Genomic DNA, 16289 nt, shown 5'->3' on the forward strand with positions numbered 1-16289 from the left:
CGGGAAAGGAAGGCTGGGCAGCATGAGTAACTTTCTTTGGTGGGGGGTTAACAAGTGCTACTAGGAACTTTGTTTAAAACGAGTATAAAGGGTAATATGTCTCATTTCCTATGTATATAAATATTTAATGTCTTCTTTTTTTGGGTGGTCGTCGATCCCCTACTGGCATCCATGGGAAACGCCCTTATAAAACAGACCTGTTCTGCCTTATCAATCTGCCTTTAAAACTGTGGAAATGATGAACCTAAAAATAACCTATTACATTCAAACCCCACCCTTCTAATAAATATTCAAGGCATGCATTTTTTTAGGGATAAAAATTATTTTCGAGAGGTTGTTTTACTAATATTAAACTCGAACGTAAAAAAAAATGGAGCAGAAATAGGCAGTAGGAGTCCTCCTTTACATTTAAGAGATCCTTGGGTCAAATGGCTCATAGTAACAAACTGTAAGTAAAGAGCCACTCTTGTGAATAGAAACTAAAACTCTAAAAAGTTTCAATTACAGCATATACAACAATAAAATAAATTATGATGCTGATTCTGAATATGTAAAAAGTGTTAACTTTTGAAATTAATCATTAAAAACTATTAGCATATGATATTTTGTACAATTTTAGAAACAGAGTAAGTCAGAATCAGTACTGATCATTTAATCATGGAAGTTCACAAGCTTGGGAAAGATTACGGGGCGACAACAAAAACTTCCGATTCAGATTCTAATGTCAATTTTATGTCGATGTTTCAATTCTAATATGATTACAGATTCAAATACAAGTATCATTTTGTTTTTTTGTTACTTTATTTACAGCACTGGTAACATTATAAAACTTCAGGTAATTGCATTATCTAATCAGCACTAGTATTACATACGTTTGTGATGCAATAATTGATTAATCTGTTTTCAGAATTACTGGTTTAAAAAAATAATACCATGATGAAAAATTACCCTTGAATCTCAATTGCGCATCAAAAATGTTAAGTTTATTTCCATTATTGGTAGACCTAGGAAGACCAAAAATGGAATGGGACCCCTCTTACAGGCTGCTTTTGGGATATATTTTATTCTTTTTTTTTCATAAAAACCAACCTAAAATATTCATATTGTAAAAAAAAAAACGTTTCAACGTCGGCACAGCGGTAAAACAAAAGAATATAAGGAGATTCTCAGGTTCAGTTGTAGCATATATGTATACATATATACATATATATATATATATATATATATATATATGTGTGTGTGTGTCTACACACACACAAACAGTATATTTTCAGTAATAATCACTTACTCTCTTCTACAAATGATTTTTTGATGTAATACGATTTATATTTGGCTTACTAATTGTAAAATATGGGATTTAAAAATGGGAAGCAGACATTCAATCCCTTGGCTGCTGGAATATTGAGACAAATAATTTCCCTCAGAATATCATGCATTTTTGGAATAATTTGTTGACGTTGTTTTCTAACCTAATGCTTGTTTCTTCTTCACTTTCAGTTTTAACTCTTTTTATTCTCGCAGTTGTTTGTCGTCTAACCGCAGGCGTCTTTGTTCTTCACTTTCATCTTTAGAAGTTGTATACCCCTGCTAAATATTTCCTCCTCTAAGATAAAATTCTGCATACATTCCTGTTCATAGTTATTGAAATAATCCCATACATTAAAAAAAAAAAAAAGATCCAATGTGGAATCTAGATACACCAGAAAAAAATTCAGAAAAAAAATCTTACTGCAAAACTAAATGAGGATATCTCTCAAACTTCTTGAGTAACTGAACCCCTTAATAAAAATAGACAAAAAAAATATTGTCCAGTGATAGAAATCATTTCATTGTAATTCAATTGACTAATTTTTTCATTACGGCCACTAATTAAATAGTACTGTTGCATGCAAATTTGATTACCCAGTCTTAGAGAGTTTAAGTACAAGCTTTGTTTTAAGAAAAAGAATTTTTTTTTTTTTTTACAAAAGGCTGGAATTGCTTAAAGAATCAAGAAAATTACTTAAGTCTGTTTCCAAGCCGTTGAATGATTCCAATTCACTTCTTCTTTACAAGTAACACTATATAAACAAAAACAACTTTCTGATCAGTTTTAAGCATAGCAAAATTCAAAACAGAAAGTGCGACTCAGTAAAAGAAAAGAAAAACTTTTCAATAAAAAATTCAGGGGTGAAAACCTTGCTACAAAATGGCTATACTAGCCATGTTTTCAATTTTCATCAAATGCTACCCTCTTTTGAATGACCAGTTCATAGTCCATTCCAATCTTGCAAAAAACGAATGCCTTCATAACCAATATTCAGTTCTTGAAGTGAGAGTTGGATTACACTTTTTTTCTTCAAATATCCTGTTGAACAATAGAAAATTCCCTCTTCCTTTGTTCTGACTTTAGATAAAATGGTCTAGCAGAATGCCCAAATATATTACTAAGATGTAAATAAAAATTTATGATAACTTGGGTGGTCTACTATCAAAGCTTGATGTGGTGTATGTTCTAGATTAAAAAAAAAATGTACCCTATCTTGTTTTTTACTTTATCATTGGGGAAGGTAGCAAGAACTTTAGAGAGAGGGTACAAGGAAATTTTTTTCTACAGATCAGTACTAACACTAAAAAAAAATGCTTTTATGCTCTTTCTTTTCAAATAGACCAGAAAAGTAATTTATTTAAAACTAAAGAGGTTATCCAACCCCTCCCTTGCTCAAAGAATAAATTAGTTGATAATTAAAGTGTAGAATAGCAATTTTCAAGAACAGTAAAATATCCCAAATAAGGTTAATTTACCCTACTCTCTTAGAGACTTAATTTATTAGGTAAAAACTGATCAACTAAAACAAATTACTGACAAACTAAGGAAAACACTTTACTAACTTTAAACTTAGTAGAACCAACTTGTCAAAGTTTGGCCACATTTAAGGAGTTGTCATCCCTCATATGGTCTTACTCATGCAACACTTGTAACACAATCTGAACATCTATTACACCTCAATTTACTACATTCAAATGTTACATTTGAAATTAACTAAAAATGAAAAACAAAGTACACAGAGAACAAAATTATTTTTTACCTTAAGCTCTTCTAATGTAAATCCACGGCCAGCCCTGACCCTAATGTTATATCTGAAAGTTGGACATCTAACAACTGGTCTGATGGGACCAGCTGCTGGCCTAGGAAAAATCCGTTTAGCCTTTTCAACTCTGCGTGCCTTCCTTTTAAGCTTCTTAGCAGGTTGGTTGAACCAGGTTTTAACTCGTGTATCCCAGTCCTTGTGAAAATGACCATTTGGTATCATATTATTTCCCTTACCCATGGCGGCAGATTACTACAAAATAGGAATAGCAGATAATGACTGAATAAAATACTTTACTGAATATTATAGTTATATATAGGCCAAAAGGTAATCAATGATAGGAAAATTTGAGCAGAGACATTATGTTCTCAGCATTACCTGAAATTTTCAAAAGGAGACAAAAAAGAATGTGAATCCAAACTTTCAAGATATAAACAGCACTGTCCACCACTTTTTTTTATATAATTAACAAGATTATAAAAATAGGGCTTAGTTAGGGGACTGATGCTGCTTGTCCTACCCAATCAATTTGCACACTCCACCCAAAATTGACCTTGTGCAACAATTTCAACTCTAGACAATTAAAGAATGGTCTTTAAACCATACCTATCAGTGGTCACTGCTAAACAGTGGGCATAAACTGTATCCCTCTAGCTATTCCTTGTGTAAAGACATGTCTCTTAGTTGAAACGCCATGATAAATTTACTTTTAATTCATGTAGAATACCAAGTGTGAGTTAAAATGAAGAAGACACAATATCACAAGTCAGTTCTGATCCTTTTAAGGACACACTTGACATCTAGGGGTACAATTCCTTGGAACACCATGAATCATTGCTTTGTCAGTAATCATTGTCACCACAACTATTTTGTTACCTAGCATTAGATTGCCCTCAGATACAAGTCTTGAATATTATTTTAACAATTGGTTTGGACAATGGAAGAACTAATCTCTCTGCTGTCTTAAACTGTAGTTTTAAAAAATACAGCTGGCAAGCTAAACTCAGCCATTCTCTTGGGCAGTTGCAATTTATTCAAAATGCAGTCATGGCTGAAAAGTGGTTGATTACCCCAGTAAACATCATAAAAATTATAGTGTGGGAGTTGTTTGATTACACTCCCATTATAAAGTTATTAAGCTGTATAAATGATGCTTTTAGCAATGGATCTAAAAACCAAGTTAGAGCCATGGAATATGTTCCTCAAGTACCTAATAACCCCCCCCCCCCTCTCGAGGCACAGATTTCATGAGCTTCAACTTTTGCATGCTGTATTTACCCTAATCTCTCTTCAGCGAGATAAGGCAGCTAAACCTTTCTGCTAGAGGTAACTCTGAAGATTTATTAGCTGCATACTCAGAGGCATTTGAAATGACCAGCTGATGATGGACAAACCACTCTTGAAAGTGTTAACTGAATTTGCACTAATTTTGAGTTCAATCAACTACTCCATGCTCAGATGGCTTCTAAGTGAAATAAAAACTATTCTTTCAGTTGTGACAGAAACCTTCCAGCATCTTCTTGGAGTAGCCACTAGTGATGTTTGTCTGCACAGGTGTAAAAATATCATTGTACAAACTTATATTTGCATTGATTTATATACCATAATAATATCAACCCTTTTTCTTATGTAGGTCATAGTAGGCAGTTTCATTTTTCTAAGTCTTTCCTCATACTGTAGGTACTTATGTTTGATACAGTTTTGTGGCAAAATGTTGCAATTCAGTCCAGTGTTGAAATATCAAACACTACATAACACAAGGAATATGTTGAAATTAAGGATCTATACTAGGCACCCTGTTAGGGGGTGGGGGGGGTAATGTAGGTATAACCACTATAAGTTAATCCTGAAGAAGATTAGCCTTCCATATTTTCAAAATAAGAACCTTGGTATTCTCCCTACTGGAGAACACCAAACGTCAGGGTTCAATATTCCATGAGAAAAATAATAAATTGTAATCCTGGGAATTCTATTCCCTATACATTTGGGGAAAATACACAGGCAGATATATTGAAAGACTCATATTTAATTTGCAACTCCACAAGTATAACAGCTATGAGCAAACTGATTGAATAGGATGTATAATGGGGAAAAAGTTGTCTTATTTTCTCCTGCTTACTCATGGTTTTGGAATTATTTATATATTTTATTGCTTATGTTGTTAAGCCTTGATTCAAAAAGTCGAAATAATTCCCAATTTACATATTAAAGGTAATATCTGCAACATTGTATTATCCAAATGTTTTTTCATCCTGTTTACAACGATCCAGTTTTTGGTCAAAAGTTGCATTTCATTACAGAATTATCTGTCATCCTGATCTATTCAAAACCCCCCTCTTTACACCCTCCCAAGAAGTTTCAATTTACCTCATTTCCTTACTCACAGCCTCCTCCCACCCCATTCTGGAACAGCCTGCTTTTTCATTTGGCTCTAGACGGTTGGCTGAAAATGACAATCTGCCATCCTTCATCTGCAGAATGTATCCTAGCCATCTAAACCTTTCTCTCATTACAGCCCTTGACAGAAGGATTGAACTAAATTTTTGGTACATCTTGCTGTTTGAAATATAGTCAGTCAGACATGAATGCAAGAGAATTCAAAGACAATCCGGTTGATCAATTTTGGTATTAACAAATAAATAAATAAATTCCCCTGGAAAACCCAAAAAAAATCCTCCTCCATCCTTTTCAGTGTCCACATTTTAGAACCATACTTTACCACTGTAGCTTCCAGCATTCTAATCTTAGTTTATAGACTTATCTTTCTATTCTTCCAAATTTTCTTAAACTGCAAAAAAAAAAAACACCCTAGGCCTTGGCTATTCAATGTAACCTCTCCTCTTCCTAAAACCATGCTGCCTTCATAAAACTTCATCAAGGGAAAAACCCCATAACTTGGCCAGTGCCTAATCTTGGAAAGATATCCTGATTAAAAAGCATTTTTCCTATTCATGGACAACAGGCTCCTAATCTTGGACAAGGTATGACAATAAAGTTCACAGACTTGTTTTATTGTGAATGTCATTGCAACATTGGGAAAGCGATAGCAGAGATGCAATGTCTGTTTACATTTCATGGAGTCATGTTATTATTTTCAGTTCTTTGCACCATACTCTTGTGAGTGTAGCTCTGATTTAGTACTAGTGTTGTAAAAGGTAAAATTGGTCATGGTAAAATTGGTCATGGTAAAATTGAGTATTTTACATATTTTACAGACCTCCATAAAATTGGTATTTTATATATTTTATGTAATTTACTTATTTTACATAATTTTACCAGTATTTTACATGTTTTACAAAAGCTTGCAATTTTCACATTACAAAAGTGTAAAGAGGCTGGCAGAAACAGAATTGAATAAAATTTTGTTTTGTGCATAGCTGTATTACTTGGTTTAAAAGGCTGAGTATATTGTTACTTCAGTTAGTCTGACTCCAGTTACTTTTTATCAGAACAATAAAGTGTATTATAGTACAAGTAATTATAATTTTAAAATGGTGAAATATTAGCTGAAATAAAATTATATTTGTTATATAAACTGCTAAAGACAGAAAGCACTACAAGCAGATTGACATATGACAAACAAGAAAAAGTAATAAATTAAAAAGCCAAGAAAAACAAGAGTAATGTCACCCAGTGGACAAAAAAGAAACGAAATTGACAAGAGGCAGATATTTTGTCAGGGACTTCTGTCTGGCCATCTTCTTTATTCTGTACTCAAAAAAAAGGAAAACTAACCTTTTGAAGTAACTAACAGAGCAAAAGAAAGACTGAATCCAACAAACCAAAAAACTAAGCCAGAATAAATGAAGGACTATTCAGCAAGAATTCTCTGCTTAGTGATTGACTTAGCTTGTCTACTGACCTAAATTTCATTAAGTGTAGTCAGATGATCTTAAGTTAAACTGAAGAAATATATTATTTGAATCCTATAATTTTAAGCCTTTGTAAATTGGGTTTATAGGAATATCTCCAGTATCTCTATTTAAAGCAAGGTCTCTTTTAATGGATTTTTCAATTTCAATTGCCTTAATAAAAGAATGTTGGAAGCCCTTTGCTATAAATATTTATGTTCCCTCATCAAAAAGAACCAAATGATTTGATTTTCAACAATGGGGAGGGCCAAAGCAGAATCAATATCCTCATTTTAATTCTAAATTTGGTGTCTCAGAGAGATCTAGTGTTCATGCTGTCTCTCCCCTGGGGGCCAGCATTTACCCCCCCCCCCTGAAAATACACCCCATGGAATATTCCTCCTCTCCAATGAAAAATCCCCCTATTTTCCACTTGGATCATTAAGGATCTTCATTGGAAGGCAAATTAAAATTTATACTCTCCTGTTTAAGTAAGGGGCAATCATATAGCATTGCCTATAGTAAATACCTGTAGGGGTTCAATTTATTAACATTTGTTCACTTATTTATTCCCAAGGCATTTCATGTGGAAGGGGCTGTCAAATAAACTTTGGAGGGGCTCAGTCAATTGGAAATTCTAGTGCCCTTTTTTAAGATTTAGCCTGCTTTTCAACCAATTGCTACCAAACAGGGATGTATCCAGGATTTTTTTTTTATCAGGGGTTTCTAAAAGAATTTTTTCAAGAGGAGAAGGGGGGGTACTAAAAAAAACTTTAAAAACACATCAAAAATTGGTTTCACTGTTTTGTGTTTTTACAAGTCAGACAAACATTTCAGGGGGGGGGGGTTCAAACCCCCTAACCCCCCTGGATATGGCCTTGCTACCAAATGAGTTCTTACTGACTACAGTGTCCTAAAGAGATTCTTATTCTAGTTTAATGGCCCTTGTCTTTCAGTAGTTGTTTTGAAAGAATCTTCATATATAGAGAATTAGTTCTAGGGGATAGACAATTGGGGGGCGGGGGAAGTGGATTAAGAACAGGCACTGTCACTTGAATCAGAATATAATTCTGAAGGAGAGGAGCTAGATCTGCAAGCAAATCCTGTTGAATACAGTAATGACTGTGAAGTGAAAGTGACTGGATTACCTTAATTCACACTTCAGAGCCAAATTAAGGTCCATACTGATTCTGTTGTGCTCCAGGTCAATGAGGGCAAAATTTTTAACACTGTGTTAGGGCCCAGTAACACGTCATAACAGAGGTCTGCTGGAGAGATGCAATTTAAGCCCAAAGCAGCATCAGCCTCCTAGCAAGACACTCATTATGATGAAGTTGGCATCAGTCAGTAGTTGAGTGGGATGGACAGTTCCACTCATATTTCCATGGCTTGTCATTCCATTCCTTGTCCAGTCTGGACTTTAAGAATGCAGCCGTGGGTGCAGTCACCATTTCTGCTTGAAGGCTATTCCAATTGTTGACAACAGGCTCAGAGGAGAGTTGCCACATTTGTGTATTGACAGAATGTTTTGACAGCTTTTGTGAGTGTCCTCTTGTATGGTGCTGACTTGAATGTTTGGTAAAAAGGGGGTTATTTTTTACCAAACTACATGTTCTGCTATTATGACCCAGTGCTTAGTTAATCAAAGTCATCAAAGTGTTACAGACCACAAATAAATGAAAAATAACATGTATATGATGAGGAATGTGGTTCAATACGGCTATTTAAAAATGAAATGCTGTTAGGGTAACATTTCTTAGGTTTAACTTTAGGAAAAAATCACTAATATGATTTTACTCCTAAAGAATGGTAAATTTGATTTTTTTTTTTTTACAAAATGGATCTCCAAAATCAGGCACTGTCCAGTTGCTGAGGTATTAGCCTAGGCACAAGGTTACCAAAGGGATCAACTAGATTGTTAATTAAATTGATGACACTCTAGACAAAGGAGCATTACCTATATTAAGCCTTGGAAAATCAGAATCATTAAAAAATGTCATCAAAAGCTGCTAGTGATGCTTAATAAGAAATGCTCAACTGGTCTTGTAGCTTCAGGGCAACTACACACCAATTTTACCCTGTATTTCCTAGGGAGTGCCTTATTTGACCAATCTTACTTACCAAGTTTTTATTTTGCCATAATTTTACAACACAATTTAGTACAAAAGGTTTTTTGCTATTGTAGTGATAATTGATTGTGATTTTGATGAGCAACAATTTTTGATGAAATTCCTTGTGAAAGTGGGGAAAACAAACTTTGGAATTCTTCAGATGATGAACCAAGCTTAAAGAGAACATGTTCTGAAAAGAAGTTTATTCTTCAATTGGATAACAAGGTCTATAGAGGGGAGGAACTCAAGATCAAGGATAATTAGCAAAATCAAGGTTATGTGGATGTTTTTTTTTACTCAAGTGAAGCTGTGCTCTAAGAATGGGTTCCCCAGGGTCAAACACTCAATTCTGCTTTCTCCCTTGAAGTGATAAAGATTACTGCATGAAAGAATTTAAAGAAAGAGACCCAATTAATGCTAAGATCTATTGTGGGTACAACACCATGACAATATGCTCTGTTTCTGGTCAAAACAGTCCTTGAGCACACCCCCTCTATACTGACCAGATTTAGCCTTATGTGTTTTTCATATTCCCAAAATTAAAGAAAAATTGAAAGAGTGCCATTTTTAAACTTCAGAGGCCATTAAAGAATCAACATCAGAGGTGTTACCAAAGGTAACAGATGAATAACTTCATGAATGCTCAATAGGTTAGAAAAAGTAATTGGAAAAGTGCAACAAAGCTTAGGGGAAGTACTTTGCAGAGTATAATGTTTAATTTCATTTTTTTTCTAATAAAAGATTTTAAAAGTACTAGTCAACAAAATTCATTGCCATGCATTGTATTTCTAAATAGTTGGGTTTTGCCAACTATAATCTTAGAAAATTAAGTTTTTCAGTACTATTTACTATTTAAATACAATTGCTCTGTTTCATAGCACTAGTCTTGGATGAAGTCTGTCAGTGATTTGGATATGTTTTTCTAGCTTTTAGATCCTGTGTCCAAGTTTGGACAGCATTTTCCAAAATTAGGCTCAAGCTTCAAAAATCTGCCTAAGATTAGGCTTCACAATGGCCTATCAGTACATTTGAAATTGTGAGTATTGTATATGGTTCAAACATTAAAGCTAATCAAATACTTATTAAGAGGATTTTGATAAATCTAATGGTGAAACAATCCACTTTGTATGTGGAATAATGGAATGTTTATGATGATTTAACTGTTAAAATGGTGATTAGTGGTCTGACCACTGAGTATCTTAATTTCCAGCCCCTTTAACTGCAAAAAGAATCATTATACAAAGTAACTTTCTTCTTATAAAACCAAGATAATGCCTCTGTAATTACTATACTTACTTTCATCCTTTTTTATAGCCTAAAGGGGTTTAATTCTAGTTCAAAATGTTCTGCCCATCTCAATTTTGCTCTTTCCTTATCACTAATTCTGGTTGCATATTTAACTGGGACAAAACCAGTTAAATATACCTAGGAGGGGACTTACTGTTCCCTCCTAATTTTTAATTTTTCACTGTAATATTTTACTATTATGCCATTTGGTTGTATCTCCTAGACCTTCAGCAATTTAATCCATGGCCTCTACTTAAAACCTCCTTAATTCATATTTTAATGTTTTCTTTACATTCCTCTTTTTTCATACAATCCATCATTCAAATAGTTATTGTACAAGCCTCTGATCTTTTCTGCTTATTTGATAAAATTTTGGAGTGGAATTTGGTGGGAAATGGAATACATTTGATCTATTGTCTCTTATATGGGCATTTAACTTGGCTGGTCAATATTCAGGGTATTTATTGTAATTTAATCTGCAAGAGTTAGTACACTCATAATACTTCAGTGGATGGGTGTACATTATCTATATATTGCAGCTTACACTAATAATTTTGATTCTGAGGTTGACCACTACTTTCCAGGGTAATTTTTTTGTTGTTCATATTATTGACTTATGAATAAAATAAACATAGGCCTACTACTTGATGCCTTTTTTATGCTTGTTCAAAAACAATAGCCTAATCATTTTTGTCAGAAATGGATTTTACCCCTGCCCTTATACAAACCAATTCAGGCTATATAGGCCTATTTGCACATTAGAGGGGGGGGAGGGTAAATTTTATTTCTTATGTTGAGAAGTAAGTTTAAACTCCCACTCCCCCCCCCCCTAATGTGCAAATATATACCCTGAATTGGTATGTATAAGGGCAGGGGTAAATTCATTTCTGACAAAAATGATTATTGTATTTGGAACAAGCATAAAAAAGGCATCAAGTGGTAGGCCTATGTTTACTTTATTTATAGGTCAATAATATGAACAACAAAAAACTTACCTTTACCAGGACCTTAAACTGCATTAGCAGGTGTGGAAGGATGGTATAGCCTTATGATCACACTTTGTTAAATTGAATGGGTCTTGAATAATTCAGATGGACTAGCCCAGGTTGAAAGTTATTGCTCTAACAAGCTAGATTTGATTATAAATGGGTCAAAAACTAATGTATTCTAAAATCAGGCATCAATGAGTCTCACTGAGAATAGGCCTAAAATTATATGCAGCTTATCTGCTATGCTCATACACAAACCTACACAAGACTATATGGGAGTAGGGTAAGAAATAATGAATATTTAGCTAGATTTCGTTATAAATGGGTAAAAACTAGGGTAAAATTCTACTTTAGTTACTTTTGGCTATCTTGGAAAGAGGTTGGGTTAGGAAAATGAAACTTTCAGGGATGGATGTACATGCTAAGGTTTGTCCCGGGAAGGTACTTTGAAGTACCTACCTCCACTCATCCTCCCCTCTATATAATGGTAAATTACTGCACATTACTAGTTATTTTTAACTCCTATTTTATCCTATATTACTATCATAAATATAAATCACTGCTTACCTTACACAACTTCTGCTTTTAACCTTGTTCATTAAAATATATTCCAAAATCCTATTTAAATCCTAAGCCATTTAATTTTCAACCCATGCTGACTTTCTTTATGGTATATGAAACCAGGTTTGTTGTGATGTCACACTTGTCTTATCAGAAACCCTTACCCTTGAGGGTAGCAGGTACATGCCAAATACCTCTTTGTTGATAAGACCATTTAAACTGTATTAATTAGGGAAAGGATTTGACAAGAGAGACCAGTAAAAATAACCTAATCGTTTTTAGAGGGCAAATTATGTCATGGGAAGATGTTTTTGAAATCCCTCTTCCACCCAAACTCAAAATTTTCTAAAATTCTACTTTAGAAGCTTTTAAAGTATTTCTATAGTACTAAAAGATAGAGTGCTAAAAACATCAGAATCAACTTCAGAAGAGACGTTATGTCACGGGAAGAGGTTTTTAAAGTCCCCCTTCCCCCCAAACTCAAAATTTTCCAAAATTCTACTTTAGAAGCTTTTAAAATATTTCTAAAGCACTAATAGATAGAGTGCTAAAAACATCAGAATCGACTTCAGAGGACACGTTATATCACGGGAAGAGGTTATTGAAATCCCCCTTCCCCCCAAACTCAAAATTGTCCAAAATCCAACTTTAGAAGCTTTATAAATATTTCTAAAGCACTAATAGATAGTGCTACAAAAACCAGAATCGACTTCAGAGGACAAATTATGTTATGGGAAGATGTTTTTGAAATCCCCCTTCCCCCCAAACTCAAAATTTTCCAAAATTCTACTTAAGAAGCTTTTTAAAATATTTCTAAATAGATAAGACATAGAACGCAACAAACACCAGAATCGACTTTAGAGGACAATTTGTGTCATGGGAATATGTTTTTGAAATCCCCCTTCCCCCCAAACTCAAAATTTTCCAAAATTCTACTTTAGAAACTTTTTAAATATTTCAAAAGCACTAATAGATAGAGCACTACAAATATCAGAATCGACTTTAGAGGACAAATTATGTTACAGGAAGATGTTTTGGAATCCCCCTTCCCCCAAACTCAAAATTTTCCAAAATTCTACTTTAGAAGCTTTTTAAATATTTGTAAAGCACTAATAGATAGAGTGCTAAAACATCAGAATCGACTTCAGAGGACACATTATATCACGGGAAGAGGTTTTTAACATCCCCCTTCCCCCAAAACTAAAAATTTTCCGAAATTTTACTTTAGAAGTTTTTTTAAATATTTCTAAAGCACTAATAGATAGAGTGCTAAAAACATCAGAATCGACTTCAGAGGACACGTTATATCACGGGAAGAGTTTTTTAAAATCCCCCTTCCCCCCAAATTCACAATATTCCATAATTCTATTTTCAGATGTATTATTATTCTTCTATAGCAACATTACATATAGTGATAAACATTTCATACTTGACGTCAGAGGACACTCTTCCTCAAGGTAAGATGTTATGAAAATCATCCGTCCAACCAAACTACAAATTAGCCAAATTTTTACTTACGAAACTTTTTTAATATTTCTAAGGTATTAATAGATAGAGCGCTAAAAGTTTCAGAATCGACTTCAGAGGACACGTTATATCACGGGACGAGGGTTTTAAAATCCCCCTTCCCCCCTAACTCAAAATTTTCCAAAACTTTATTTTAAAAGATTTTTAAATATTTCTAAAGCACTAATAGATAGAGTGCTAAAAAGATCAGAATCGACTTCAGAGGACAAATTATGTTACGGGAAGATGTTTTTGGAATCCCCCTTCCCCCCAAACTCAAAATTTTCCAAAATTTTACTTAAGAAGCTTTTTTAAATATTTCTAAAGCGCTAAGACATAGAACGCTACAAACATCAGAATCGACTTAAGAGGACAATTTGTGTCATGGGAAGATGTTTTTGAAATCCCCCTTCCCCCCAAACGCAAAATTTTCCAAAATTCTACTTTAGAAGCCTTTTAAATATTTTTAAAGCACTATTAGATAGAGCACTACAAATATCAGAATCGACTTCAGAGGACAAATTATGTTACGGGAAGATGTTTTTGGAATCCCCCTTCCCCCCAAACTCAAAATTTTCCCAAATTCTGACTTTAGAAGCTTTTTAAATATTTCTAAAGCACTAATAGATAGAGTGCTAAAAACATCAGATTTGACTTCAGAGGACATGTTATATCACAGGAAGAGGTTTTAAAAATCCCCCTTCCCCCCAAACTCAAAAATTTCCAAAATTTTAATGTAAAAGCTTTTTTAAATATTTATAAAGCAATAATAGATAGAGCGCTACAAGTTTCAGAATCGACTACAGAGGACACGTTATATCACGGGAAAAGGTTTTTAAAATCCCCCTTCCCCCTAACTCAAAATTTTCCGAAATTTTATTTTAGAAGCTTTTAAAATATTTCTAAAGCACTAATAGATAGAGCGCTAAAAACATCAGAATCAACTTCAAAGGACACGATATATCACGGGAAGAGGTTTTTGAAATCCCCTTCCCCCCAAACTCAAAATTTTCCAAAATTCTACTTTAGAAGCTTTTTAAATATTTATAAAGCACAAATAGATAGAGCGCTACAAATATCAGAATCGACTTCAAAGGACAAATTATGTTATGGGAAGATGTTTTTTGAAATCCCCCTTCCCCCCAAACTCAAAATTTTCTAAAATTCTACTTTAGGAGCTTTTTAAATATTTCTAAAGCACTAAGACATAGAGTGCTAAAAAAATTAGAATCGACTTTAGAAGACACGTTATATCACGGGAAGAGGTTTTTAAAATCCCCCGTCCCCCCAAACTCAAAAATTTCCGAAATTTTACTTTAAAAGCTTTTTTAAATATTTCTAAAGCACTAATAGATAGAGCGCTACAAATTTCAGAATCGACTTCAGAGGACACGTTATATCACGGGAAGAAGTTTTTAAAATCGCCCTTCCCCCCTAACTCAAAATTTTCCAAAATTCTACTTCAGAAGCTTTTTTAAATATTTCTAAAGCGCTGAGACATAGATCGCTACAAACAGCAGAATCGACTTTAGAGGTTAATTCATGTCATGGGAAGATGTTTTTGAAATCCCCCTTCCCCCCAAACTCAAAATTTTCCAAAATTCTACTTCAGATGCTTTTTTAAATATTTCTAAAGCGCTAAGACATAGAACGCTACAAACATCAGAATCGACTTTAGAAAACAATTTGTGTCATGGGAAGATGTTTTTGAAATCCCCCTTCCCCCCAAACTCAAAATTTTCCAAAATTTTACTTTAGAAGCTTTTTTAAATATTTCTAAAGCACTAATAGATAGAGCGCTACAAATTTCAGAATCGACTTCAGAGGGCACGTTATATCACGGGAAGAGGTTTTTAAAATCCCCCTTCCCCCTAACTCAAAATTTTCCAAAATTCTACTTCAGAAGCTTTTTTAAATATTTCTAAAGCGCTGAGACATAGAACGCTACAAACAGCAGAATCGACTTTAGAGGTTAATTCATGTCATGGGAAGATGTTTTTGAAATCCCCCTTCCCCCCAAACTCAAAATTTTCCAAAATTCTACTTCAGATGCTTTTTTAAATATTTCTAAAGCGCTAAGACATAGAACGCTACAAACATCAGAATCGACTTTAGAAGACAATTTGTGTCATGGGAAGATGTTTTTGAAATCCCCCTTACCTTTCATCCCATTACCTTCATACTCTAAAATCTGGTTGATAATTTGAAATTTGAAAAGCCTTATTTTCCACGGGGGTATTTTGATTTGGGGGGAGGGCGATTTTAAAAACCTCTTCCCGTGATATAACGCGTCCTCTGAAGTCGATTCTGATGTTTTTAGCACTATGTCTTAGCGCTTTAGAAATATTTAAAAAGCTCCTAAAGTAGAATTTTAGAAAATTTTGAGTTTGGGGGGAAGGGGGATTTCAAAAACATCTTCCCATAACATAATTTATCCTCTAAAGTTGATTCTGATAGTTGTAGCAGTTTATCATTTCGTTATTTATAAATATTTAAAAAGCTTTTAAAGGGAATATATGAGAAATTTGACATCGTGTGTAAGGGGGATTTTAAGAATCTAGCCCTGAGATATAACGGGTCCTATGACATGGATTTTGGAGTTTTTAGCTATCTATGTATTAGTGATTTATAAAAAAATAAAAAGCTTATGATATAAATTTTTGAGTTTGGGAGGAAGGGGGATTTCAAAAACATCTTCCCATGAAATAAATTGTCTTCTAAAGTCGATTCTGATGTTTGTAGCGTTCTATGTCTTAGCGCTTTAGAAATATTTTAAAAAGCATCTGAAGTAGAATTTTGAGTTTGGGGGGAAGGGGGATTTCAAAAACATCTTCCCGTGATATAACGTGTCCTCTTATGTTTTTAGCACTCTATAAGTGCTTTAGAAATATTTAAAAAGTTTCTAAAGTAAAA

At 33.8% G+C, this 16289-nt stretch overlaps 1 protein-coding gene across 3 annotated transcripts in view; it reads right to left on the reverse strand.

Annotated features, from left to right (window-relative positions):
• Positions 1 to 16289, reverse strand: part of RpL13 (ribosomal protein L13) — a 35310-nt gene that overhangs the window by 14388 nt on the left and 4633 nt on the right. For all 3 annotated transcript variants that reach the window (XM_089098007.1, XM_089098006.1, XM_089098008.1), the window contains exon 2: positions 3069 to 3323. In XM_089098007.1, the coding sequence (XP_088954133.1) occupies positions 3069 to 3311 (243 nt within the window). In that variant the 5' untranslated portion in view covers positions 3312 to 3323. The remainder of the gene's footprint in view (positions 1 to 3068; positions 3324 to 16289) is intronic.

The sequence above is a fragment of the Artemia sp. Qi Xiang Cuo genome, chromosome 12 (genome assembly GCF_049724085.1).
Source record: "Artemia sp. Qi Xiang Cuo chromosome 12, ASM4972408v1, whole genome shotgun sequence".
Taxonomy (NCBI): domain Eukaryota; kingdom Metazoa; phylum Arthropoda; class Branchiopoda; order Anostraca; family Artemiidae; genus Artemia; species Artemia sp. Qi Xiang Cuo.